The sequence below is a fragment of the Ascaphus truei genome, chromosome 1 (assembly GCF_040206685.1).
Source record: "Ascaphus truei isolate aAscTru1 chromosome 1, aAscTru1.hap1, whole genome shotgun sequence".
NCBI lineage: Eukaryota > Metazoa > Chordata > Amphibia > Anura > Ascaphidae > Ascaphus > Ascaphus truei.
In genome coordinates this window covers 60,022,072-60,049,301 of record NC_134483.1, presented here as the reverse complement: position 1 = coordinate 60,049,301, position 27,230 = coordinate 60,022,072, and the positions used below count along the sequence as shown (strand labels likewise).

Genomic DNA, 27,230 nt, shown 5'->3' with positions numbered 1-27,230 from the left:
AAATATGTCATAAGCATATCTAACGTTGAAATTAATAAAACAGAACGTAAAGTTAAAAACAAAATTAAAAGTGTACTGTTCTGCTTGTATTATATGTGGACTATTGCAATATTTACAACTACATATTAAGTATTATTTAGATATGAAAAGAAAAACATATATTTGACATTTAAAGAGAAAACAAAAAATAGACCTCTGCCTTCATTTATGATGTTTTTTGGTCACTTTTGGGAAATCAATATGGCTGTCTTTCAAGCCTCACTCCCACAATCCAATAGGAAGTCGCAATGTCATCAGAACATGACATCGCTGCTTTCTATTGGAAGACCCAGGCAATCATATTTGATTATACTTTCATTTTACCTGCACACAAAAAGGTACATTTCTCGGGATTCCTGGTACTAAGAATAGTGTGGTTTAGCATCGGGGACCCTCAGGTTCAGATTCTGTAAATCTCTCTCTCTCTCTCTCCTCTGCCATCCTCCGCAGGACCCCCGGGCCACCCTCCTCCACTGCGCCTCCTCTCACCACCGGCCTGACCGTCCCCCTCCCCCCCAAGAAGCTGCACCCTGACCTTCGCACAAATGTGTAGACATTTGATTCCCCCAGAATTTCCATTCCCGTAAATTTCGATTTGACTAATTTGTGAGATAAAATATTGTATCCATTAAAATTGGTCTTCTACATTGGGGTATCTAAATTAACAACTAATCTACACTGACAGATCTACAGTACAGTAGGGCCCTGTTTTTCGGCGGCTCGCTGTACGGCATTCCGCACATGCAGCAGTACCGGGAAGGGGGCCGCCATGTCTGCACATGCGCAGAATGGGGGGGGGCACAGGTCGCGCATGCACAGAACGGTGGTCGCGCTTGCACAGAACGCAGGTTGCGCATGCACAGAAGGGGAAATTGCCGGTCTGCCATGCGCAGATACCAAAATCGCCAGTTCCGCTTTCCATCGATTTTCGGTTTGCGGCGGGACCATAGAACGGAACCCGCCGCATTACCGGGACCCGCCTGTATTAGCTACTAGAGTTTTCAACTACCTTCTTATCAGTAAGTGTTGTGAAACGGTCACTAGAGGGAGCCAAAAGTCCAAATTGGTAATTGAAGGGATATAGCTAGATTTATTTATTTATTTATAAAAATGTTTTACCAGGAAGTAATACATAGACAGTTACCGCTCGTTTTCAAGTATGTCCTGGGCATAGTTAATATGACAAATAATATATGGTTACAAATACAGTTACATAAATGAACAGGGTATACATTATATACAATACATTGCATGCACAGTTAGAGAAGATGTATATTATAGGCTTATGTAACAGTTACAGACCAGATTAAAATGTGAGACAGCCTTCGTTTTGAAAGAACTTAAACTGGTGGTGGATGTGAGAGTCTCCGGTAGGTTGTTACAGTTTTGGGGTGCACAGTAAGAGAAGGAGGAACGGCCGGATACTTTTTTGAGCCTTGGGACCATGAACAGTCTTTTGGAGTCAGATCTCAGATGATAAGTGCTGCATGTGGTAGGGGTGAGAAGATTGTTCAGATAGGTGGGTAGCTTGCCCAGAAAATATTTGAAGGCAAAACAGGAGAGATGAACTTTGTGCCTAGACTTGAGTGATGACCAATCTAGTTCTTTGAGCATTTCGCAGTGATGTGTGTTATAGTGGCATTGGAGAACAAAATGACAAATTGAATTGTAGAGGGTGTCAAGTTTGCTAAGGTGGGATTGAGTTGCGATGAGAAACTGCTGCAAATGAATGATTCTTATTATCTTCTATGTGTATGGAACCAACGTATTCTGCAGCGCAGTACAATGTGGGAGGGAGGACAACAACATTGTATGACAAAAGAGCACATATACTGTATCTGAAGACAAAATGAATAGCAATTACATTTCTGTCTTCACAGAATGAATGTTGCTATCAAGAACAAAGGTGGAAAAAGACGTGATGTTTTGTATCAAATAACATCAACCTGACCCTACAGTGCTGCAATGTAGTTAGAAAAGTCAGCAGGATGATGTACTGAGAAGGAGCTAAACAAGAGAAGGAGGGATGTCTTGATGCTGCATTACCATCCATTGAATGCTCTATCATTTTGGAGTTCATACAGTATTCTAGAAAGACATAGAAAACAGAGACCGTTCAGATGACAGGAAGTGAAAAGGTGCATTAAAGATCGAAATGTAAGAATAGTGCTTGGAAATGTACGGGGGCAACGTGCAGTAAATGTGCTCTCTCATGTGAAGGCTGGGGCCACACGGTCACGGTCACAGCAGGGATGGTTAGGACAAATCGAGAAACTGAATGTAAATTAAATATTGAGTGAAGAAGCAACTAGGAATGGCAATGAAACCAGAGACTATGTAGGGGATATAGTACAACTTTATGCAATAATATGCAAACTACATGGTTTCTCTCTTGTTAAAATGGGGCAATGCTGACCGTGAGGAAGAGGGGAGAACTCTTGAAAGCTTGTCTTATATTATCAATTATTAGGCCTGGGTCCCGCTGCATCCGATGGAGTGCGCGGCCGTGTGCTCGGCTCTCACCTGCTCCTGATGTCCTTCCGAGCCGGCCTCAGCCCTCCTCACTGCATCTCTCTGAACATCCCAGATCAAACCAGCAGGCACCGCCGCTCATGGAAGGCAAGCAGAGACGGACAGTGCCAGCCTCATTAATATCCCCCGAGCGCTATGGGGGAAGTGCTGTGCAGGCAGAGAAGCTGCAAGGAGAGGGGAAGTATGGGGGAGGGTCTCCGCATTGCTAATTTATGCGCTGGGCAAAAGGGACACAGGCAGAGCAAGAAACTAGTTCGGTGCAGAGCTGTAAAAATGGAAGAATTTTTAAAAGAGTTTCTGTACGAGCAGACCAGACAGCAGGGACTGTTAATGCAGGAACAGGCCCAACTACAGGCAAAGAGAGATGATCCAGAGGCTTTTCTACTGACGTTTGAAAGGGTTGCCGAAGCTCAGGGCTGGTCTGCAGATCGCTGGGGAACTGCTTTGGCCCCGCTACTCATAGGAAAAGCCCAGGCCTCATATCAGGGCCTTACAGCAGATCAGGCAATGGACTACCAACAAGTAAAAGCCGCCATACTGGATCGCTTAGGTCTGACCCCAGAGACCTACCGGCAGCAGTTCCGGAAACTGAAGTACACCGCTAAGATGAAGTACACCGCTCAGCGGTTATTGGACTTTTTTACTCGCTGGATACAACCCGAGGAGCACACTAAGGAGGCAATTCTTGAGCAAGTTGTTGGAACAATTCCTACAGATAATAGCCCCTTCCGCACGCTCGTGGGTAAAACGCCATGCTGCTGAAACCCTAGCTTTGGCGGTCCGACTCATTGAGAACTTCCTTGGGGCTGAGGATCAGGCGAGTGCCCTGGACCCAACGGATCTAACTGCACCAGCACTTGCGGACACCCAAAGAGGGAGATTGGAACAACGGGGAAACTATGGCCCCTCCATACGTAACCGCCAAGTGCCACGAAAGGAGCAGTCCTTCCAACAAGGAAGAAGTAAAAACGCCGGGCACCGCCGAGACCCTCATCCCCTTCCTGATGTCGTCTTGTCGCCAAATGAGAGGAACTTCCGAGGACGTCGCCCACAGGACCCACCAGATGCCTGGTCTCCAGTATCCGGTCCAGCGGAGCGCTATCCGCGGCACCCTCCTGCGAAGGAACCCTCTCCATGTTCCGCCTGCGGAGAACAAGACCACCGGCATGTGAACTGTCCACAGGTGGATTGTTCCTTCAGCAGGACCGTCGCCTCGGCCTTCCCTGGAGAAAATTACAAGCCCTGGCTACTTCCAGCCCAGGTTGGGAGTAAAACCGCCCAGGCCCTTGTAGATTCGGGCTCTGGGAAAACTCAGGTCTTCCAGGAACTGTTACCGCCTAACGTGTGTTCTTTTGACTCCCCGTGGAGTATAGAATGTATACACGGCGATGTAAAACGGTATCCGACGGCCAAAATCCGGCTACAGGTAAAAGGTCAGGAGGCCTACCTCGAAGTAGGAGTCGCTCCTTGGCTCCCTGCCACCATTGTGCTCGGCCGGGACTGGCCTTTTTTTTCAGACCTAATGGCTCCAGTCTCTCCCAAGGAGCCTTATTCTATGGCTCAGGAGAACCATGGTAAACTGTTCCCCTTCTCAGCAGACCTTTTTCCCAGTAGACACCGGGTTCAAAAATTCGAAAGCAAAGACGCTCTGACAAACAGAACTGGTTGCAGAAATCTGGGTCTCAAGGTGACCATTCTAGTAGCCAGAAGTCACAAGTGATGGCTGTCTATGACCAGAGGGAGTGAGATATGGGCCCTGGAGATTTACCAGACCTATACCTCCCTGATTTTCGCCAGAGACAAAGGGAAGACCCAGCCCTTGCTAGACAGTATTATAAAGTGGTAAAAATTGATGAGCAGATATTGAATGCACAGGGGGTGATAGTATTCCCCCATTTTGAATTATCAAATGATATCCTGTATAGGGTGAATAGCCAGACACAAACAGGGGAGGTCACCAGACAGATATTGGTTCCCAAGGCGTTTGTTAACTCTGTGTTCACTCTAGCCCATACTGTCCCTTGGGGTGGTCACCTTGGCAGGGATAAAACATTGGACCGTATTTCGTCCCGATTCTATTGGCCAGGGATGCATAGTGATATTGCTAAGTTATGTGCGGCATGTCCGGAGTGCCAGCTAACTAGTCCGAAGGGACAAAAACCAGCCCATTTGGTTCCTCTACCCTTGGTGTCAGTGCCCTTTGAGAGGATTGGGGTAGACTTGGTAGGACCTCTAGAACCTTCTGCGAAAGGACACAGGTTATTCTTGTAATAGTTGACTATGCAACAAGATATCCTGAGGCGTTCCCCCTGAGAACAGCAATGGCAAAGCAAGTAGCCAACAAGTTGTTGGAGCTGTTCTCACGGGTTAGACTTCCCCAGGTTATGTTGACAGACCAAGGTACAAATGTTATTGCTAAACTGATGCAGGATGTCTTAAAATTACTAGAGGTCAAGTCTGTTCGGACATCGGTCTACCATCCACAGACTGACGGATTGGTGGAAAGATTTAACCGAACTCTAAAAGGGATGCTGAGGAAATTTGTAGATTCAGAGAAGAGAGCCTGGGATGAACTTCTCCCTTTTCTGCTGTTTGCAGTGCGGGAAGTTCCCCAGGCCTCCACGGGATTCTCTCCATTTGAACTGCTGTATGGCCGCCAACCCCGGGGTATTCTAGACCTCCTAAAGGAGTCCTGGGAGGAACAGCGGTCCCCTTCTAAGAATACTTTGCAATATGTATTGGACCTTAGGAGGCGCCTTGATGTGGTCGGGCATTTTGCTAGGGAGAATCTTAGATCAGCCCAGGACAGTCAGGAGAGACATTACAATCAAAATGCTCGTATGAGAGTGTTTAACCCAGGAGATCAGGTGATGTTGTTGTTAGATAGAGAAATGGCAAAAGCGCTCAAATGCCACGCCAATGATGATATAATGCCAGAACCACCATCCAAAGGAAATCCGTAATCACAAATATGGATTAGTGATAATGCAACAACAATAATGGGTACAGTCCTCCTGAAGACAGGTAGTGGGTAGTACAAGCCCACCCACGATCAATCTCATTGGTAGGTTCCCTTAAGTTAGCAAAAGTACTCACGTTCCTTGGTGTGGCTGGCTGTGCAGCTTCCAATGCTGGTATGCAGGAGTAAAAAATTGAGAGGAGCGCATGAACCGAATGGAGCAGGAAGGACCCAAAATCAAAATATGTAAAAAGGGTACTTTATTGTGTCATGAGACCCATCCAACGCGTTTCGAACGTCACAGCGTTCTTTATCAAGAATAAAATACAATGTGATACCACCTAATAAATACCCTCTTACCTTCATCCAATTCGCGCCAGTTGTGACAGCAAATTCCTAGCCAAATGGCAGGGCCCATTCGAAGTACTCTGCCGTACGGGTGATGTGGATTACGAGATCGCTCAACCAGGGGCCAGGAAGGGTAAACAAATTTACCATGTGAACTTGCTGAAACCCTGGAAGATGCAGTGGTCTCTATTCATCCACCCGTGGAGGAGGAAACGGACTTTGGTCCTCAGCCCCTACGGGAGAACATCGTGGGAGACGATAAAATCCCAATGGGTAGACAGTTGTCCTCTGAACAAAAAGGGGACTTGTTAGAAATAATTACACAATTCCATGATGTTTTTTCTGATTTGCCAGGGCAAACTAATTTAATTTCACATGTGATCGAGACAGCACCTGGGGTAAAAGTACGTTCCCGTCCTTATAGGTTGCCTGAAAGTCGTAGGGCCCTGGTAGAGAAGGAGGTACAAGAAATGTTACACTTAGGAGTGATTGAGGAATCATGCAGTGTGGTGTAGTCCACTAGTTATGGTCCCTAAACCCGATGGGAAGGTAAGATTTTGTGTGGAACTCCGAAAGGTTAATGGGTATCCAAGTTTGACGCATATCTGATGCCAAGGGTGGACGAGTTAATTGACGCCCTTGGTAACGCGGAATATATATCCACGCTGGACTTAACAAAAGGATACTGGCAAATACCTTTAGAGGAAAAGTCCAAGTGCAAAACAGCCTTTGCCACTCCCATGGGTTTATACCAGTTTGTGACAATGCCATTTGGACTGCATGGAGCCCCAGCCACATTTCAGAGACCCATGGATAAAGTGCTGAGACCCCATAGGCCTTATGCCGCAGCCTACCTAGATGACATTGTCATTTATAGTAAACACTGGTGGGCCCATCTAAATAGGCTGAAAGCGGTCCTCAAATCTCTAAGAGAGGCAAGGCTCACAGCCAACCCTAAGAAATGTGCCTTAGGTAAGGCGTAAACCAAATACTTAGGGTATGCAGTGGGAGGTGGAAAAGTAAGGCCACTAGCCGACAAGGTAGTTGCCCTGAAAGAAGTTCCGACCCCCCAAACAAAAACGCAGGTACGCTCTCTGCTGGGTTTAGCAGGGTACTATCGGCGGTTCATCCCCAACTACTCGGATGTTGCAGCCCCATTAACGGACCTCACAAAAAAAAGTGTGCCCCTACACAAGTGGTATGGTCAAGGGAGTATCAGAGAGCCTTTGAGAACATAAAAAGGTGTCTAACAGAGGGTCCCGTCCTTAGAAGCCCAGACTTCAACAGGTCTTTTGTAGTGCAAACCGATGCATCAGAGATAGGGCTAGGGGCAGTGTTGTCACAACAGTTGGAAATTGTTCCCAAGGGAAAAAAACTACTCAGTGATTGAGAAGGAGTGCCTCGCAGTGAAGTGGGCAATCGAGGCTTATCGGGGCAATCGAGGTCCATTTTACTCGGGTGACAGACCATGCTCCATTGAAGTGGTTAAATAGTATGAAGGACTCCAATGCTAGATTGACCAGTTGGTATATGGCCCTCCAACCCTTCTCATTTCAGATTCAGCACAGGCCTGGAAAAGATAATGCAAATGCTGACTTCTTTTCTAGAGAAGGGGTGGATGGTCGGGCTTCAGCCGTGCGTGGCCCCAGCCACACACTAACAGGGGAGGAATGTGACAGGGTGAATGAACGTCACAAGCCATATACCTGGCAAACCTATGTTTAGGCTTGCAGTGCAGCAGTGACAAGGTTAAGTTTCATTTGAGAAGGGCTGCTTAATTTGTCTGACCCCAGCTGCATAATCAAGGTGTTTTAAAACCCCCGGGCTGTACACAAATGCAAACTAGCCGGTCAGGAGACAGGACTGAAATACTGAAGAGATTACTGCTATAAGGTCTGTTTTCAAAGTACAGGTGTGATGAACTGTCTGTGTCCTGCATGCTGAAGAGAAGCTGCCTTGTTTTCTATGCTGAAGAGAAGCTATTTTGTTTTTGTCTGCTGAAGAGAAGCTATTTTGTTTTTGTATGCTGAAGAGAAGCTATTTTGTTTTTGTATGCTGAAGAGAAGCTATTTTGTTTTTGTGTGCTGTATGTTTTTAAGGCTCAATAAATAAGCCTTATCAAGAGAACACGCATGTGGTTACATGTACCCTGCAACATATGTCTTTATTTATATAGCGCTATTAATGTACATAGCGCTTCACAGTAGGAATACACGGGGTAAACAAATAAATAACAGATATAAATAACAGATCATGGGAATAAGTGCTTCAGACATAAAAGTAACATTAAGGAAGAGGAGTCCCTGCCCCGAGGAGCTTACAGTCTAAATATAGAAGAAAACTAGTTATTTTAAAATCCAAGTTAACCCTTTGTGTGCCGTATTCTTAGCACAGCTACACGGAACAAAGGCATTAACGTCACAGAGGATATTATGTTGCAGCCAGAAGAAGTCTCTACAAAGAAGAATGCACTTTATATGGGGGAAAAACGACAAATATCTTTAATGCAGACATCTGACCTGTACAGTAACCCTTTAAGTGCCGCAGGGGACATAGCCCCAGAGTGCCACAACCAATCAGGCACAGCTCAGTCATATGACCGCAACGACCCATAACCCAGAAATTCATGGGAATGCAGGAGGCAATCTAAGATGTAAAAAAGGTGTTCTGTAAACATGAATTGTCAAACCCCATGACGGAGTGACTACGTCTTGATGCATCCAAAGGGTGAATGTGTAGGATTTAGTTTAAAAATATTTGACAGAAAGGGGTCAGTCTTAAAGTACAGATGTACTGTAGCAGGCATTAGGTGCCAGGGGCAGGACCGCCGATTTCCCAGGTCCCAGGATTAGTTATGATCGGGTGCCCCCCACCTCATTTCACACCTTGCAAGCCCCCTTCTCTATTCCTCCCTCTTCCCATGTATTTTTCTCCCTTCTGTCTCACGCTTACCCCCTCTCTCCTCTCACTCTCTCCTCCCCCTCCATCAATTACCCTGCTCTTACTCAATCCTTCTACCTCAATCCCCCCCTCTTCATACTCATTTCTCCCCCACCCCCCTCTGGTCACACAAAATCCCAGCCACAATAATTACCCCCCCCCCCAAATACATATAAAACCACCATCATCCCACAAATATAAAAAAACAAATGAAGTACATACATCACCCCAAATACATACAAGCCCCACCCCCCAAATACATACAAAAAAACTCTGCCACCCCCCAAATACATACAACCCCCCTACCCTTCTAATACATGCCACCCCCACCCCAAATACATACAACCCCCCTACCCTTCTAATACATGCAACCCCCACCCCCCAAATACATGCAAAAAAATCCACCCCCAAAATAAATTAAAAAGAACCCACCCCCAAATACATATACAAAAAGAACTACATATTTACCTACCTTGGGGATGGTGCCCCGGCACTCCCCAGCTGTGTGGGCTGGGGAGAGCTGTGGACTGGCGGCCAGACAAAGCAGTTGGGCCTGACCTCTGGCTAGGCCCAACTTCTTTGCCTGGTGATGACCCTCTCCTTGCCGCCGAGCCCCGGCTCCTCTTAGCTACAGGCCTCCCTCACTATCACTGTCCCATGCTGAACCTCTGATGCCAGTGTGCGCCGGGTGTCTCTCTCATGCTGGTGCACGTCAGAATCTGGCCCTGGCACGCCAATGTCAGAGAGGCCCGTCGTGCATTGACATCAGAGGCTTAGCATGGGACATTTTTTTGTGTCAGTGAGGGAGGCCTGCAGCTTGGGAGATCCGTGGTCCAACGAGAGAACCAACAGCCGGGCAAAGAGGTTGGACCTGGCCAGAGGTCGAGCCCAACTACTTTATCCGGTAGCTGGGCTCCCTGCAGCCACCGGGCCTGGGACACTCTCCCAGCTCTCCTTCCATTGGCGGCCCTGCACACTAGCGCCACCACTTTTTTCCTCTTGACTAAGCCATTACAATGGTGGCAGCTCCTGCTGGTGCATTGTGTGGGTCCCGCTGGAAAACGCCAGCGTGAGCAATAACATACGCTACATCTGTCATTGAAAAAACATCTTCATGTGGGTATTTCCATCTAATTTGACAGAAGACTTGCCACACCTGTAAGAAACTGGAAAATCCTGGTTCTCTATTTATTTTGATATCACATGCTTGTATTATTTTGCTATGGTGTGGGTGTGTTAAGTTACTGTAGGTGAAAGAGAAATAGAAACTCTTTAACATTGGAATGTTCCAGGACAAATGACTAAGACAGGTAGAAAATTTCCAACATAACAAATACTTTGAAACTTCCAGGTACCTTCCATCAGTAATGTAGCGTATTATACTCACCTGCAAGGCTTTCAAATGTTCATTTCATATTCGCCTTCTATGGGCCCAGATCCACAAAAGGGTGGTAATCTTTAGCACACCTCAGCTTCCATTCATATGCATGTGAGTAAAGGCGTGCTAAAGCTTGCCACCCTTTGGTGAATCTGGACCTCTGTATGGCCTTTGAATATACGTTATTTTGTATTTATGAGGCTGCTCCAGCACAAGCTGATACTAGTAATTGGCAGCATAGGCACGGAGAAAGGGGGCATCTGGCAATATACAAAATTGTGGGCCAAATTATGTCTCATTCACTACACTGACCCGCATATGATAGGGTGCACATGTACCATCTGATTGGGTATTTATGTTGAATGGCAAATTGGCCAAAATGCTTGCAGTTGACCTTCTGCCCAGCAGCGCCTTCAGTTTTATGAGTATGTTATGTAACAGGGTACCTCCTGGTTACTATTCTACTCAATGGGCTGGCAGTAAACCCTGTAATTCACAGGTTTGCCAGTAGTTATCATGGGGTTTTCACCCTTCACCTTTGGTGCTGCACTTGAGTGACAGCAGGGGGTGGTACATCCTGTTGTAGCTGGGACAACAGGGTTCCTGCCTTCTGGCTGTACTTAAGGGCACTAAAAAGTTAGTTTGTTGTCCTTCCCTGTGAGGAAGGCAGTTTACACGACTGGGAGCCTGAGATTGGGGCCTTCCCATGTGCTCTTCGCTCCGGGGTGAAGTGAGTGTGACTATACCTCTGCCTCCGCTAGAAAGGGGACAGGGGATGTTGAGGACGAGGGACAAGGTCGGGCCACTAATGTGGAGAGTCCTCATGGCTCTGGGGGTGGTAATGATGAGGAGGACAATGGGAGACAGGACACACTTCCACCCCATCATCTTGGGTGTGGATATGTCTTGGGTTGCAAGCCCAGGGAACTGTATAGATTTCAGCCGTGGTACCTGGCACTATATATATGAGTAATTTGAAGAGCTTGCCTTTCCCACTGGAAATGTAAGTGCATTAAGATTACACCTGTACACCCTTTTATAGGCATCTGAACCTACTACACTATATATTATTTTTTTCTTTGAATTTTACCCTCTCCCCAAAATGTGAAGAATTTTGTGATGGCCGCTAAGGTGGAGTAGATTTTTTTTGTCAATATTTTATATCAATTAGATATTTAATTATTATTATTATTATTTCCTTTTTTAATCATGCTTTATGGAACATGGTATTCTTGTGTGATCATATTTCCACACACTGCATATGGGTAACTATATATATATCAGAGCATGAGCAAAGTAGGGAAAGTATATGAAGCTGCCCTGATGTAATGCAACCTCCAGGCCCTCTTAAAAGCCCCCTGTAATGTAAATAGATTGCCTCGGGTGGCATGCCTTCTATACGTGCTGGTACTGCTCCTGCCGACTCCGTGACTATGAGCATCACCCCCTCCAACACCCATTCTTCAGCAAAATTCTACTTGGGAGCAGATAGGATATGAGACAAAATGAAGGTGATCTGTTGCATTCGCAAAATAAGCTCTTGCTTTAGTTAATATCTCACATCCATGTAGGAATATCCCTCTGGTGTCCCTCCAGGTCACTCCATGTAGGGAAATAGATCACCTGCGTTTTGTCTCCTGTTCCTATACACAGTATACAATACTATACTATATTAGTCTTGTTGCACCTGCACCCCCAAAATGTTGTGCTGTGATTCATGTTGCTCACGCCGCAAAATAAATAAACTAGGAAGAACGTAAAACTTTAAACGTTATTAATGTGTGTGCTGGTGAATTATCTCTACAAGGAAATTTACAGACATACGTGGCCATACAAGGCTTAAGAGCTGCCTTATCTTTTTGTGGTCTCATTAAAAAGCCAAATCTTCAACAGTAAATAAAAAATATTTTTATAGCTGCTTTAAATAATGTTTACAGGAGTATTCAATAAAAGTGTACAGTGTCTTCCAAGAGGACAGTGATACTTGGTATTTGGCCCAACCTAATTAAACTGCTATTAAAACAATATCCCCTTTCAGAGCAGACCAGTAAAACACATTGAGAAACATAGTGCAGTCATTGTTGGATTGTTGAGTAATTACACATGCATCTTAATTACTTCTTCATTATCATAATAATGTTCAACACCAGTCCCTGCTACTTGAGAAAATGCAGCCAGAAAGTATTGAGGCTGATGTAACCTCTCATTATTACTGACGTCGATATGCTAAGGCGTGAGCTCCAAGTCCTATTCCATGTCATGGCCGGTGCTATCTCACTAGCTGAGCACATGGCCGAAGGTCTGACAAATAGGACACAAAACAGGGCTTTGATTAACAAGAGCGAATTTATAGGAAAACCCCTTCAACCACACACACACACACACACACACACACACATACACACACAAACACGCACACACACACACACACACTGTTTGTTCAGGGGGAAATATCGGCCAATCATAACAGAGTTGACACAGATGCATTCATAATTATAATCGCTTTATACAATTAAACATATATATGTTTCCCATATACCCATGACAAAGAAAGTGTTGCCTTTCGAAACGCGTAGGGTGGTCCCGCAGTCTCCACTGTCTGTGCCTAGTATTGTCTGCCCCTCTTTGAGGCGAATCTGCTGATGCAGTTCTACCATTTCGGCTCCAACTCTGGCGTTCACGTGGTAGCAGGAGCTTCCACCTTTCCCCTGGCAATAGGAGAGAGAGCAAGCTCTGTAATCCCTGGTATCCTGAGTCCATTCGGAGTGCCCTCCTCGGGGACCTGCACGGTGCAGCCTACGTCTGCAAAGACATAGCGTCGCAGCTAAGCTGACCTGATTTGAATTCCAGTGCCACAGAAGAGAGTGGACACTCTCAGATCTGTCCACTGCCTGTGGTCCACTACCATCTGGTAAGTGGTTAATTCAGCCGTTCAGTGGAATCATCTGTGGGACATTTCTATAGGGAGAACATTGCATTCTTTTATATTATTAGTGTTGTTGTTTTAATAAATGTGTTTTTACTTTTGAAGTACACCTGTTGTGCGTCTCAGCTCCCAGCTAAAAGTCTAGTGTCTACATGTTATGTTATTTTGTTGTATTTTGCAGTATTATGCTATGTTATTACACTATAATCCCATGCTTGCTAACCTGCATATTTTAACCTCCCACCCCTTTACAACTTCTTTCACTGCAGCCTCTCCCAAAACTGACTGCACAAAACACTGAAACCCTGATTTGACTCTAGCATTGCAATGCAGCAAATCACTTGACAAGGAACAGGCTCACCCCTGCTGTTTAGTCTACACACACTCACTTTGCTCACAACAGCTCCATGCAGCACTGCCTACCTTTGGCATAATGAACCTGCTATGTATCTTAACATTTTTCTTTCTCCTGGCCTCATGGAGATGTTACTCGCTCTATCCACTACAAACTCCTCCATCCTGGCCCACACCCAACATCACCATACACCCTGGACTACTCAAAAGCCTTGCACTATCTACTGAATGTTGGTGGAGAACTCTAAAAACCAGCACACCAACCACTGCTCACTCTAATGGCAAACACCACAAATTTACAACTTGCAAACAACTACACAAATTTCTACTCACACTATTACTCTCTTTAGCAGGTGATATTGAACCTAACCCAGGTCCTCCCATTTCAAATTTGTCCCATGCCCCTGAGAATTCCACCTTTAAATTCCAAAAAGGGCTATCTGTCGCCCATATAAACATCCGGAGCCTGCTGCCCAAACTGGACGAACTAAGGGCATGGTGCCTTATGCATAAACCAAAAGCCATCGTTCTTACAGAAGCATGGTTAACCCCTAAAACCCCTGATGCAAATATCGCCATTCAGGGATACTCCATTTTTAGGAGAGATAGGTCAAAGAGAGGAGGAGGAGTGTTATTTTATATTGCAGACACATTACAATTTACACTGTTAAATTGCACCCCAAGCCCACCCTCTTTTGAAATTCTAGTTGGCAAAATCTGCCTCCCCTTTTCTAAGCCCATCTTGCTCGCTGGCGTCTACCGCCCCCCTAAAGCCCCTCTACAATCCCTGACTGATATCACCCAGTTTCTTGGCTCCATTTCCTCTCTGAATGAGAAGAGTGAGCTGCTAGTTCTTGGGGATTTCAACTTCAATTGGCGTGACCCTAAAAACTACAAAATCCAGATACAACTCAAGTCACTTAACCTATCACAACTCATTTCCCAACCCACACGGACAAACCTGAAATCACATAACCATTCCTTGCTAGACTGGATTCTCTCCTCAAACCCCAGCAGAATCCAATCCTCTGGCATCCTTCCTGATATTTTCAGTGACCATGCAATAGTGTAATGTGTAAGGAAAATTAAACCGCCCCATTCAAGCCCTAGAGTTCTCCTCACCAGAACATTTAAGAACTTTAACCCACAACAGTTTCTGGATGACCTTACCAACTGCCCATGGCACAGAATCGATTTAATTCCCGACCCTGATTCTGCGCTCGACTATTTCCAATCAGAGTTCTTAAAACTCTGCGATACCCATGCTCCACTACGCAAAATAAGGGTACGGGGGGCCCACCTTCCATGGGTTACAACTGACCTTATTGCACTCTACCAGCTCAGGGATACCTTGTGGAAAAGCTACAAAGTAACTGGCACTACCAAGGATCTCAATCACTACAGATGCATGCGGAATATGTGCACAAGGCAAACAAGGCACGCAAAAGCACAATATTACTCTGACAATCTCCACCAAAATACATCAAACCCAGCTAACTTCTGGAAGGTTATCTACAATATATTCCAGCCTCCTAACCATCAACAACCAAATAACATCACTAAGGGGAATATTACTCTGACAACCCCCACTGACATTGCAAATGCATTCAATGATTACTTTGTGGGGTGTGCCACTAACTTATTAGCGAAACGCAGCCCAAACTACAAATCTGAATCTCACCCTTGGAGTACACACCCCACCGCCTCCCAACACTGCCCACAATTTTCAATTTGGCCCAGTATCTGAAGAGGAGATTACACAAGCGCTCCTCAACCTAAAACTAAGCAGCCAATGCGGACCTGACTTACTACAATCTAGGTTCCGACGACTTGGTGCCCCAGCCATTGCCAAACCAATTGCTTCCATAGTCAACTCTATCCTGTCTGCAGGCCATATCCCTAAGACTTGGAAAACTGCCAGAGTTGTCCCAATCTTCAAAAGTGGGGACAAAAATACTGTCTCAAACTACAGGCCAATCTCACTTCTCCCAATTCTATCCAAAGTAATGGAAAAATGTGTCCACTCCCAATTAAGCGATTTCTACTCCAAGACAAATTTCCCTAGCCAATTCCAATCTGGCATTCGTCCCAAACACTCCACCGTAACTACCCTGCTAAAAGTTTGCAATGAAATCTATTGTGGAATGGAACGGGGACAACTAACTGGTGCAGTATTCCTAGATTTTGCAAAGGCTTTTGACACAGTTGATCATGCTATCCTGCTTAACAAACTCCAGAGCTCTGGAATAGGGAAGCATGCTTTAAACTGGGTTCAGTCCTACCTATCAGGTAGATCCCAACATGTGTCCATCTCAGGCTCTAACTCGAACCCCCTGGATATCACTTGTGGTGTCCCACAAGGCTCTGTTCTGGGGGCCCTACTCTTCTCAGTGTTCATTAATGATCTTCCCACAGCTTGTAAGGAAGCCTCAATACACATGTATGCAGATGACACAATCCTATATGCACACAGCCATAGCCTCTCTGATTTCAACACATACTTCAGTCTGACTTTTTGAGACTTGAAAACTGGATTTCCCAAAACAAACTGTTTTTAAACACTGAGAAGACTGTAACAATGGTATTTGGGACCAAGACTAAATTTTTAAAGCTTCCAGCGACTTAGCTCCAGATTAGAACCAACACTAACACCACCCTAACTCCTGTTACTAGTTTTAAATACCTGGGCATGTGGTTGGACTCCCACTTAACATTCGGGATGCACATTGATACCCTGACAACCAAGACCTATGCCAAACTAGGGGTACTTTACAGGAACAAATCCTCCCTAAGTCTCCTGGTCAGAAAGCGTATCGCACAGCAGATGCTAATGCCAATTATTGACTATGGAGACATAGTATATGGCTCGGCACCTCAAACCCACCTTAGCAAACTTGACACCCTCTACAATTCAATTTGTCGTTTTGTTCTCCAATGCAACTACAACACACATCACTGCGAAATGCTCAAAGAACTAGATTGGTCATCACTAGAGTCTAGGCGCAATGTTCACCTTTCCTGTCTTGCCTTTAAATTCTTCATGGGCAAGCTACCCAGCTATCTGAACAAGCTCCTCACCCCTACCACTTGCAGCACTCATCACCTGAGATCAGACTCCAAAAGACTGTTCATGGTCCCAAGGCTCAACAAAGTATCCGGCCGTTCCTCCTTCTCCTTCCGTGCACCCCAAAACTGGAACAACCTACCAGAGACTCTCACATCCACCACCAGTTTAAGTTCTTTCAAATCTAAGGCTGTCTCACATTTTAACCTGGTCTGTAACTGTTTCATACGCCCATAATATATATTTTCTTTAACTGTGCACGCAATGTCTTGTATATAATGTATACCCTGTTCATTTATGTAATTGTATTTGTAACCATGTATTATTTGTCTTACTCTGTGCCCAGGACATACTTGAAAACGAGAGGTAACTCTCAATGTATTACTTCCTGGTAAAATATTTTATAAATAAATAAAATAAATGTTTTGTATTTCTTTTTATTTTCCATGTGTATGATATCATCATCCCGGGTTCCAGTTATCTCCACCAATCCGGGTTGTATACTACTTTTTTTTATTATTTATTTTTATATATATATATATATAGGAGGGACAGGGTTCTAGAAGGTCAGGTCCGAGCAGGAATCAAAGGAGAGGGATTTCACTGTGAATAGTGTATATATGTTTATAATGTAGATACTGTATGTCTAGCCTATGGTAAGGATTCCCTTTATTGTTTTCTAGTTAGGGACAGTGCCCCCTTATATAGCGTCCCTAGCAATGGCTCCACACTACTCAAAAGATTCACAGAGAGGCAGCCTATGCCCAGAGCGGGCTCATTAAGCCGCAGCCCCGAGGCATGGTTGGACCAGCCACAGCAGAGGCTCCACAGCTGACTGTCAATCAAAAGGCCAAGTGAATGCATTCAGTACCCACAACAGGGATACTTACCACAGACAAAGAGAGAGTAGTGAAAGGCCTGACGGTGGCTCAAAAGAGATGGAGCACTTTTGAAGCAATAAAGCAGATGGATCCTTTAGCTAACAAGAGTTAGTCAAGCCTCATCATCTTCCTAGCGGGCCAAGTTAGGGGGCAGCTTGGGAAGAGGATACAGACAGCACACACGGGGAACAGTAATGATACTATACACAAAGTAATGTGTACCGTGTAAATGAGACTTTATCGATGATGATTAATAAAGCTGCTGTTTGTATGAATAAAGTTCCTGGCGCCCATCATTGCATTACCAAAGCTCAGCCTAGATGAACCCAGCACCCTGCCAAGGTAACCAACACTGAGTAAGCCAAGTCAAGAGACATTTGATGTAAATTCTGTAGTGGAGATGGGTGAATTTTTGCAGTGGATTTGCGCGAATCAACCTCAAATGGGGCAATTCGTCTTTCTCTGCTTTTTTTTTACCACCAACATTCCAATCGGCGCATTCCGCAATCCGCGGATTCTTAAACGCCACCCGCGGATTGCGGAATCTTTGTATTGGATTGGTAAAATCCACCAGCGGATTGTATCCAATGGCGGTTTGGGATCCGCACGAAATGAAACTGGAACAATCCGACAATGGATTTTACACTGCGGAACGGATTTTGAATGGAAAGTTCTGGACATTTCACAAAACGGATTTTGACAGTATCACCCATCTCTGCTCCCTAGGAGCTGGGCAGGGAGGTTTACATCTATATTGTCCAACGCTACCTTTGGGGCCTTTCTTGGTGTAAAATCCCCACTAAAATAAATTGCCGTTTTCAGCCAATCACCGCAGAATTACCCCCTTAGTCGGAACAACCAACATAGACTCTCTCTTTGTCCTTAGGCGGAGTGTGGCTATTTCTAAGTGCCTGCAAACAGGTCATCTCCCTTCAGCAACAAGCACCACACTACTAGCATATTGTAAAACACTAGTTTTTCTATGAACCAGATTGCATCCTTGTGTTTGCTTCCATTCAATACACCAATGAAGTGTTCAACTATACGCAGAACTCACTGCAAATATATTTTGTTTTATAATGTAACTTTGTGGAAACTTTAAAGGGGTGGTTTTCAACGTCTCCCTGCTGCACAAAGAAACAACAAATGAATACAAACAATACCAGAAGTGTCTTCGTGAATATTAAACAAGCACACCAGCACATTATTCTAAAATATATTTTAATGTGTAAAAGCAACGAAACAGTACAAGTACAGTTAGAATCCTTGAAGGATTATCTGCAGTAAACAATATAGAAACACTGAGCCCAAAAAAAGTAGAAACATGGGGAATTACCTGAAATACATATTTGCCAAAAATACAGTAAAATAAAAATAATTCAAAAGTGAGCATGTGTTTCTAAGAGTAACATAAAGACTCACATGTTACAAGTTGAATAATGTGATAATGTGTGTATTTGGATACCCCCAAAATGACTATACAGTTTTTATTATAAACTTTCCGCCCATTAGCTTGCTAAATATATCTCTACTAGCTAAGAGACCCGGCGTTGCCCGTGATTCAAATTTCCCGCTCCCTCCTCATTCCACTCCCCCAGTCTTTCTCCGCTTCCCCTCTCTCCGCTCCCCGCCCCCCTGCGCAACTCCAGTCTCACGCCCCCCCTCTGCGCAGCTCTGGCCCCCCCCCCTCCGCAGCTCTGGCCCCCCCTCTGCGCAGCTCTGGCCCCCCCCCTCCGCAGCTCTGGCCCCCCCCTGCACAGCTCTGGTCCGCCCCATGCGCAGCTCTGGTCCCCCCCCTGCGCAGCACACAGTGTCACATACACAGTGAGTCACACACAGAGTGTCACACACACACACACAGTGTGAAACGCACACACACAGTGTCACACACACACACACACACACACACACACACACACACACACACACACACACACACACACACAGTGTCACACACAGTGTCTCACACACACACACACACACACACACACCACCCCACGCGGGCAAGCAAGGGAGTGCCGTGGGGAAGGGGATCAGAGGGAAGGGGAGGAGCAGCCAGGCGGGACAGGTCACAGGACCGACGCGTCACCCGCTCGCAGGGGAAGCTGGGGGATGTAGTCCGGCGCTGTGACTGCGCACCACCACCCCACCCCGCCGCGCCCATCTCCCTCCCCACGCGGGCAAGCAAGGGAGCGCCATGGGGAAGGGGACCAGAGGGAAGGGGAGGAGCAGCCAGGCGGGACGGGTCACGGGACCGACGCGTCACCCGCTCGCAGGGGAAGCTGGGGGATGTAGTCCGGCGGCGGCGCCGTGACTGCGCACCACCACCCCTCCCCCCCGCGCCCATCTCCCTCCTCACGCGGGCAAGCAAGGGAGCTAGGTAACGGGAGCATTGTGCGCACGTGCGTGTATACACACACACACAAATTTTAAGTTATGGTTGGTAAAAAAGGCGACAAGAAACCTCGACCGTATTGCATATAGCAAATAAAAAGATCACTTGTGAGCACACTCACATGTCTTAGGCAGGTCTGCAACCCTGCCTTTCATCATTAACCCAACCATACAGTGCATCCACTGCAGCAAGGGATTCTGGGAAATTACATGCAAATGATAACACTGTGTCACCTTTTGCCTGAAATCCATTTTTACATGTAACCCTTATAATCTAATGCTCGCTGTTATCACAGCTTTCAAGCACAGCATGGGAATCAGATGCAAAGCCAGAGAAACCACTCATGTACATGTTTGAACCTTTAGGGGTATCATCAGTGTGAGGTTGGTTGTATTGGCTTTGCAATTACATAGTTACATAGTAGATGAGGTTGAAAAAAGACATAGGTCCATCAAGTTCAACCTATGCTAAATTTAGATAACAGATACTTTATCCTATATCTATACTTACTTATTGATCCAGAGGAAGGCAAACAAAAAACCCCATTAAGGGGAAAAATTAATTCCTTCCTGACTCCAAGAATTGGCAATCGGATTAATCCCTGGATCAACATCCTTCCCATGTATACTTATTTAGTATATCCCTGTATACCTTTCCCATTTAAAAAGATGTCCAACCTTCTTTTGAACAAATCTATTGTATCTGCCATCACAGTCTCCATGGGTAATGAATTCCACATTTTAACTGCCCTTACTGTAAAGAACCCTTTCCTTTGTTGCTGGTGAAATTTCCTTTCCTCCAACTTAAGGAATGGCCCCAAGTCCTTAGTACTGCCCGTGGGATGAATAGTTCTTTTGAAAGCTCCTTCTATTGTCCCCGAATATATTTGTATATAGTTATCATATCCCCTCTTAGACGCCTCTTTTATAATGTAAATAAATCTAATTTAGCTAGCCTCTCCTCATAAGTTAGATTATCTATCCCCTTTATTAATTTGGTGGCTCTTCTCTGCACTCTCTCTAGTTCCATAATGTCTTTTCTTAGGATTGGTGCCCAAAATTGTACTCCATATTCAAGGTGTGGTCTTACTAGTGCTTTGTAAAGGGGCATAATTATGTTTACTTCCCTTCCATCCATTGCCCGTTTGATGCAAGATAAGATCTTGTTTGCCTTTGCAGCTACTGCATGAAATTGGGCACCATTGCTAAGCCTGCAGTCTACAAGCACTCCTAAATCCTTCTCCATTAAGGATTCCCCCAATATATCTCCATTTAATTTGTAAGTCGCCTTTTTATTCTTGCATCCCAAATGCATAACCTTACATTTATCTGTATTAAACCTCATTTGCTATTTACCTGCCCACGTTTCCAGTCTCTCCAAGTCCTTCTGAAGAGAAATTACATCCTGCTCTGATTCTATTACCTTACACAATTTAGTATCATCAGCAAAGATGGAGACTTTACTCTCGATCCCAACCTCAAGGTCATTAATAAACAAGTTAAAAAGCAGGGGTCCCAGTACCAATCCCTGAGGTACTCCACTCACGACTTTAGCCCAACCTGAAAAATTTCCATTTATGACAACCCTCTGTTGTCTGTCCTTTAATCAGTTTTCAATCCAGATGCATATATTATTACTGAATCCAATTTTCTTTATTTTGTACACCAATCTCTTGTGTGAAACCGTATCAAAAGCCTTTGCAAAATCTAAGTAGACCACATCAACTGCATTACCCTGGTCTAAATTCCTACTTACCTCCTCAAAGAAACAAATAAGGTTAGTTTGGCAAGATCTATCCTTCATAAATCCATGCTGACTATTACTAATAATTTTGTTTTCCATTAGGTATTCCTGAATATTATCCCGTATTAAACCTTCAAGTAGTTTCCCTACTATTGAATCAGGCTTACAGGTCTGTAATTTCCCGGTTGTGATCTAGCTCCCTTTTTAAATATAAGCACCACATCTGCTTTACGCCAATCTTGTGGTTCTGAGCCTGTGGAAATGAAGTCCTTGAATATTAAATATAATGGTTTGGCTATTACTGAGCTTAACTCATTGAGAACTCTTGGATGTATGCCATCGGGGCCAGGTGCCTTATTTACTTTAATTTTTTCAAGTCGCTTATGAACTTCTTCCTCAGTTAACCAATTGTTCATTAATATGGAGGTTGTGGCTTCCTCCTGCGGCACTACTATTGAACTTGATTCTTCCCTGGTAAACACAGAGGCAAGGCATTAGTACTGGTTTAAAAGCCTGGTAAGGCAATTTTCAAGGCATTAGTACTGGTTTAAAAGCCCAAAATGAGTGAATCTGTCCTTGGTGCCTATTCAATGTTGCAATGGCAGCTTTAGTCAGTCCAGGCTCACAGTACAACTCTTTCTGCTTAATTAAAGCAGCAGTCGTTCTTAGGACCAAAGTGAATTAATGGCTACGGCATGATTAGTACTGCAGGGTAAATGTGGGTAAATGGCACTCCAAAAAATTGGACCAGTATAAATCAGCATAGCCTATTTCCTTATAGCTGATCCCCTTATGGGCACCATGAGGACACCTGTTCTCTGTCAATATACTTTTCCTTTCAGTCCCCCGACCAGCTACAGAAGATAGAGGAGTTAAACACGTTTTCAGGGGCTTCCCTGCAATTCAGGAGAGTTGATAACTCTATATTTTCATAACAAGCCACCTTGAGTCTAATGACCTGCGTCAGAAAGAAGTTCACTTAAATCAAAGCTTTTTGATCATGTTTTTTTTAATTCTTCCTTTTCCTTTTCTGTTTTCTTTGCCGTTTTCTCTTCTGTCTATTGTTCTGTTTTCCTTGCTGTCTTATTTCCTTCCTGCCAGCACCTTTCTTCTTGGGTTTAACATCTCTTTTTTGTTCCATCCAGTTCTTGACGATAGTGTGGTCAGGATTTGCACATAGAGTCTTTCGTCTTGTGTACAGCCTGACAAGAAACAAGGACATATTAACATAATAATGCAAAATCTGCAACTACCCTGCAAGTGCTATCTTACACTATATCATCATTAACTCTGATAGATGCATGAAAATATGGCAGATGGGCAATCATCTTGCGTAACATAAAAAATACATATTATATTTTTTTCAGGCATTAATGGCGTTAACAATTACATTTTGGGCACCAGATGAATGAAGATACAGTGACTGGGATTCAAGCCCAATGTTACCAACAGACTATTCCTTCTGCGGTCTCAGCCCGAGGAAGGAACGTTTGAGTTTGCTGCCAGTGCACAGACATGTCTTGTATTATTAGACATTGTAGATTGTTCATTACCAGGAAGAAACTGTGGGTTTTTTTTTTTACCAGTTTCATAAAATGCTGCAATTTAAGTCTGAGTGGTATTTCAATTACCAAGAGCCTGTCTTGCGCTTCTGTGTAGTCAGCAAATGCTCATGATAGTGTCAAAGTCAAGTGGAGCTGTGTGGGAGGGAGTTTGGCGTAGCCACTGTGTTGACCGGTGCAGGGGGATGTATAATCCTTACCTAAGCTGCATCTCCGGTCTGGGACCTGCTCACCTCCACTGCTCCCGCGTGCTGCCGTCTAAAATTAACAGGAAAGAGAAGAGACTTCGGCGCAACTGCGCATGCTTGACTCAATGAAGCTCCCGGATGATCTTCAACCAACTTTATTGACACCACACACAAGGGCTACACCGCGATCTCCCCCTCTACGCGTTTCACCCTCTAGGAGAGACGAAGCCCTATCCTAGAGGGTGAAACGCGTAGAGGGGGAGATCGCGGTGTAGCCCTTGTGTGTGGTGTCAATAAAGTTGGTTGAAGATCATCCGGGAGCTTCATTGAGTCAAGCATGCGCAGTTGCGCCGAAGTCTCTTCTCTTTCCTGAGTGGTATTTCACCTCTGAAATGAATAAGGGTATTCTGTGGGCGTATGTCTCTCTGCTATTCTTTACATGTAACTCTATATCTGTAAAGATTTGTCACGAAGATCTGGTAGAGGGGCCTATGTATCAAATGCACCAGTGGATAGTATCAAGATATTTTGCCCCCATGTTGGTCAACTGTCCCAGTAAGTTTATTTGACACAAGCACAGTACCATTCATTTTTTGGGCACTTTGACCATAGGATATATATGACCCATATAGCGTACACAAGTCCAAAACAACAGGGCTAACATGTCAATGTTATTTTTCTGGGATCTTATTAAAAGTGGTTTACTAAGGCTGCGCTTATAGTGACGGGGACGCGACGGCACCGTCGCGGCAAAAAAAATGCATTGCCGTCGTTGGCGCTTATAGTGCACGCGACGGCGGCAAAGTGACGGAGCGACAGTGCTACCACAAATCTGGTAGTCACTGTTATTTGATTTTTTTCCGCGACGGTCTCCCCTTGCGGCCAATCGGGAGCTTCTCCTTGCCTCTGTCCTCCCCTTTTGTGACGTCGCTGGCTTTGCAGCCAACGACGTCGCCTTAAACTCAATAGCAATTTTTGTTAACGGCGACGCGACCAATGACGTCACCCGTCGCCGTTAACAAAAATACTATAAGGGCGGCCTTAGGCAGCATTCTGGGAGATGATAACAAGTGTACAGGTATACTTTGTATTACTGTGTTTCCATGTGATCATTTTTACATTTGAGATTATTTCATCCTTTGCAAATAAAAACTGCTGACCCTATCACTGCCAGAGGGACTACCAACGCATTGCAGTGCACGGGATTTATTTTACTCTGCAGAACGCATTATTTCCCCTGCCCATTTTATACATACCGGACTGCGCGGAGATTACATATCCCATCACTTTCCTGGAGCTCAAATCCAAGCACTCGCTCCAAAATAACGTCTGTGATGTCTTGCGACACTTCTGTGCAGCAGTTAACATTGGGTAAAGAAAGAGCTGCAGGAGACACAATAACAGGCAATAAGAGATAATGTGGCTGCAACACGGAAGTCAAACGCTATTTTAAAGAGAAAAAAATAATATAGATAGAAAAGCTCATTAAAAACAATTATGCCCAAATAAGGCGATATTTTCACAGTCAATCTGCTTTGTAAAATAAATAACTCCACATTATGGGAATTGGGGCATGATAAATCAATGTTTTTCTACGAAGGTGTTTTGGGATGCGGTGTCTATTTCACAGAAGGTAAAAAGAAGCTGTAAATCAAAATAAGACGAATGCTACTAACGGCAATGGTGTTTCTTTTTTTTGCATCAGATTTTCTTTTTTTTTTGCAGCCGAGGGACTGATAAGTAGCCCTAGATATTTACATTGAAATATTGCTGTTTTTCGTGAATCTAGTCATTTTCATATGAAAAGCTTGCCTTGTTCTGTTATTCACCTAAAAAAGCTATCACCAACCGAAGTACAACTGTACTTATCAAAGAAATCAGTGTCATGACTTCAAATAGGATTTTTGTCTTGTACTGTATATATTTTGGTGCTTTTATTTGCAGGAGTTTTGCAGCTGGGAGCCCATGATACATTAAAATAACCTCCTTCATTGGTTGGCCCTTTGGGCCTGGGAGTCCCCTCTCAGTGTGCTGTGTGCTGTGCATTGTCTGGTGCTCCATCCTGCATTGTATAATCTCTGGTCTGTGCTACTGTAAAACTAACATTGGTTACAATGCACAGCACTAAGTAAGTGGTTTGGACCATGTTAGAGTTGAAATTACAGTAGCTGTATATTGTTACTATAAACTGAAGGCATGTTTACACTATCTAGTTGTACTATTAAGCTACAGTATTGTTGTGGCTTAAAAGGTCTCAGGCATGGAAACAGGATTGCACTTGCTAAGCATTGATTTACAGGTGTTGCTGATACTGGTATGGCAGAGGTTCACTGTACAATTCGCTACAGAGAACTTTTCGCTTGAGGTGCAAACCAACCACACACCTTAAACATGAGTTGTTCACATGAGATTTGCACTTAGCTGTTTAGAATGCAAACTCTCCAGCAAAAGGGATTTTTTCTTTACTTTATTTTGACAGTTTTTGTCTTTTAAAACCTTTATTCCCAAACCCCTCCCCTCTCGAATGCCAGCATCAGCTTCTCGCGACCTTGGTCCGGATACCTACCTCAATGTTCCCACCAGGCCGAGAACCAATGCAGGAGGGAACCTTTTTTGTGTCGCGAGAGTTCACAAGCGATTCGCCAAGCATTACATCAACGGCATTGCAACTTATAGCAACAACGCGCTCATTCGTGAAATGCTATAAAGGCGCTAGAGTCGTTTTTGACAGTCTCTAACATGGCACTCCATTTCACTGGCTGTCTGACGATTTCACTGGAAACTATCTGGGAAACCGTATTTGCCCTGTGAGGCACTCCGAAACGTTTCTCAGGGAATCAAAGTTAGGAAGTAAAAACACTGAAAACTGCCGCTCATGTATTTTGCACCGTGTTGCACATGGAGGCAATGCAAGTTAGATTTCAAGTTCTATGACAGAGGTAGCCAACTCCAGTCCTCAAGGGCCATCAACAGGTCAGGTTTTCAGGTTATCCCTGCTTCAGCATAGGTGGCTCGCTCAGTGGCTCAGTTGAAGACGAGCTACCAACAGGTCAGGTTTTCAGGATATCCCTGCTTCAGCACAGGTGGCTAAATCAGTGGCTCAGTCTGATTGAGCCACCTGTGCTGAAGCAGGGATATCCTGAAAACCTGACCTGTTGGTAGCTCTTGAGGACTGGAGTTGGCAACCCCTGCTCTACGGGGTAAGGACACGTGTCTGAAATATTCTATGTACAGCGATGCCCATGCAGCAGCGTTAAATAACAACAATTATTATAAAATATTATTACTCCAAAGCCCTATTAGACCATGGTCTGCCCTATATATGGGGGACAAATACATTGTAAGCCTCTCCAATGAATGGTGCAAGAAGAGGATCTTACCTTCAGAAAGGTGAAGGAAACCCAGCAAAACAGCTGCAGCTACAGTAACTATTCTTATCTGCATCTCTGCTCCCAGTAATTTGCTGTGTTTGCTTTCTGCTACTGTAGGTATTATATAGACACAACACCCCGCCCATGTCATGACGGAGCAGAATCCTTACCCCTATATCTCTAACTACTTGATATATCAGAGGGGTGAGATCTGAACTAAAGCCTTGGTTACATCCTGTAATTCTGCAGCCAGCATTATGTAGCCTGCGGCTTATTGCGTGTAATGTATTGAAGAACTTTCCCTGGCGTAAAACTTGACTAACACAGGTTCATAACTACCTGTGCCAACCTTTTGCCTGCTAAACAAGATTTCCCCCTTTTTAGTTTCACGACAAAGCTGGCTTTCGATCCAAAAGTTCGCAACACGTTTGCGTAACACTAAGTTAATGGGCATTGCATATTGTTTTTGCTTACTTTCACTTTCGAAATTGGATTAACCCTTTGCAGGGCCGAAAGTGCCGCGGGGGTCAGAGTGCAACGGCCGCCTGGC

At 44.7% G+C, this 27,230-nt stretch overlaps 1 protein-coding gene across 1 annotated transcript; it reads right to left on the bottom strand.

Moving 5' to 3' along the window:
* Positions 1-21,348: 21,348 nt before the first annotated feature.
* Positions 21,349-26,892, bottom strand: CCL28 (C-C motif chemokine ligand 28). The gene is made up of 3 exons (XM_075575906.1): positions 26,690-26,892; positions 24,566-24,692; positions 21,349-22,761 (listed from the first exon to the last, which is right to left on the bottom strand). The coding sequence occupies exons 1-3, from the start codon at positions 26,829-26,831 to the stop codon at positions 22,569-22,571; spliced, it is 462 nt and encodes a 153-aa protein (XP_075432021.1). The 5' UTR covers positions 26,832-26,892; the 3' UTR covers positions 21,349-22,568.
* Positions 26,893-27,230: the final 338 nt, after the last annotated feature.

Coding starts and splice junctions, on each gene's coding strand:
- CCL28 (XM_075575906.1), bottom strand. CDS start 26,831: ATGACATGGGCGGGGTGTTGTGTCTATATAATACCTACAGTAGCAGAA. Junction 24,693..26,689: donor TTTCCTTCACCTTTCTGAAG/GTAAGATCCTCT, acceptor TGTCTCCTGCAG/CTCTTTCTTTACCCAATGTT. Junction 22,762..24,565: donor TGTAATCTCCGCGCAGTCCG/GTATGTATAAAA, acceptor GTTTCTTGTCAG/GCTGTACACAAGACGAAAGA.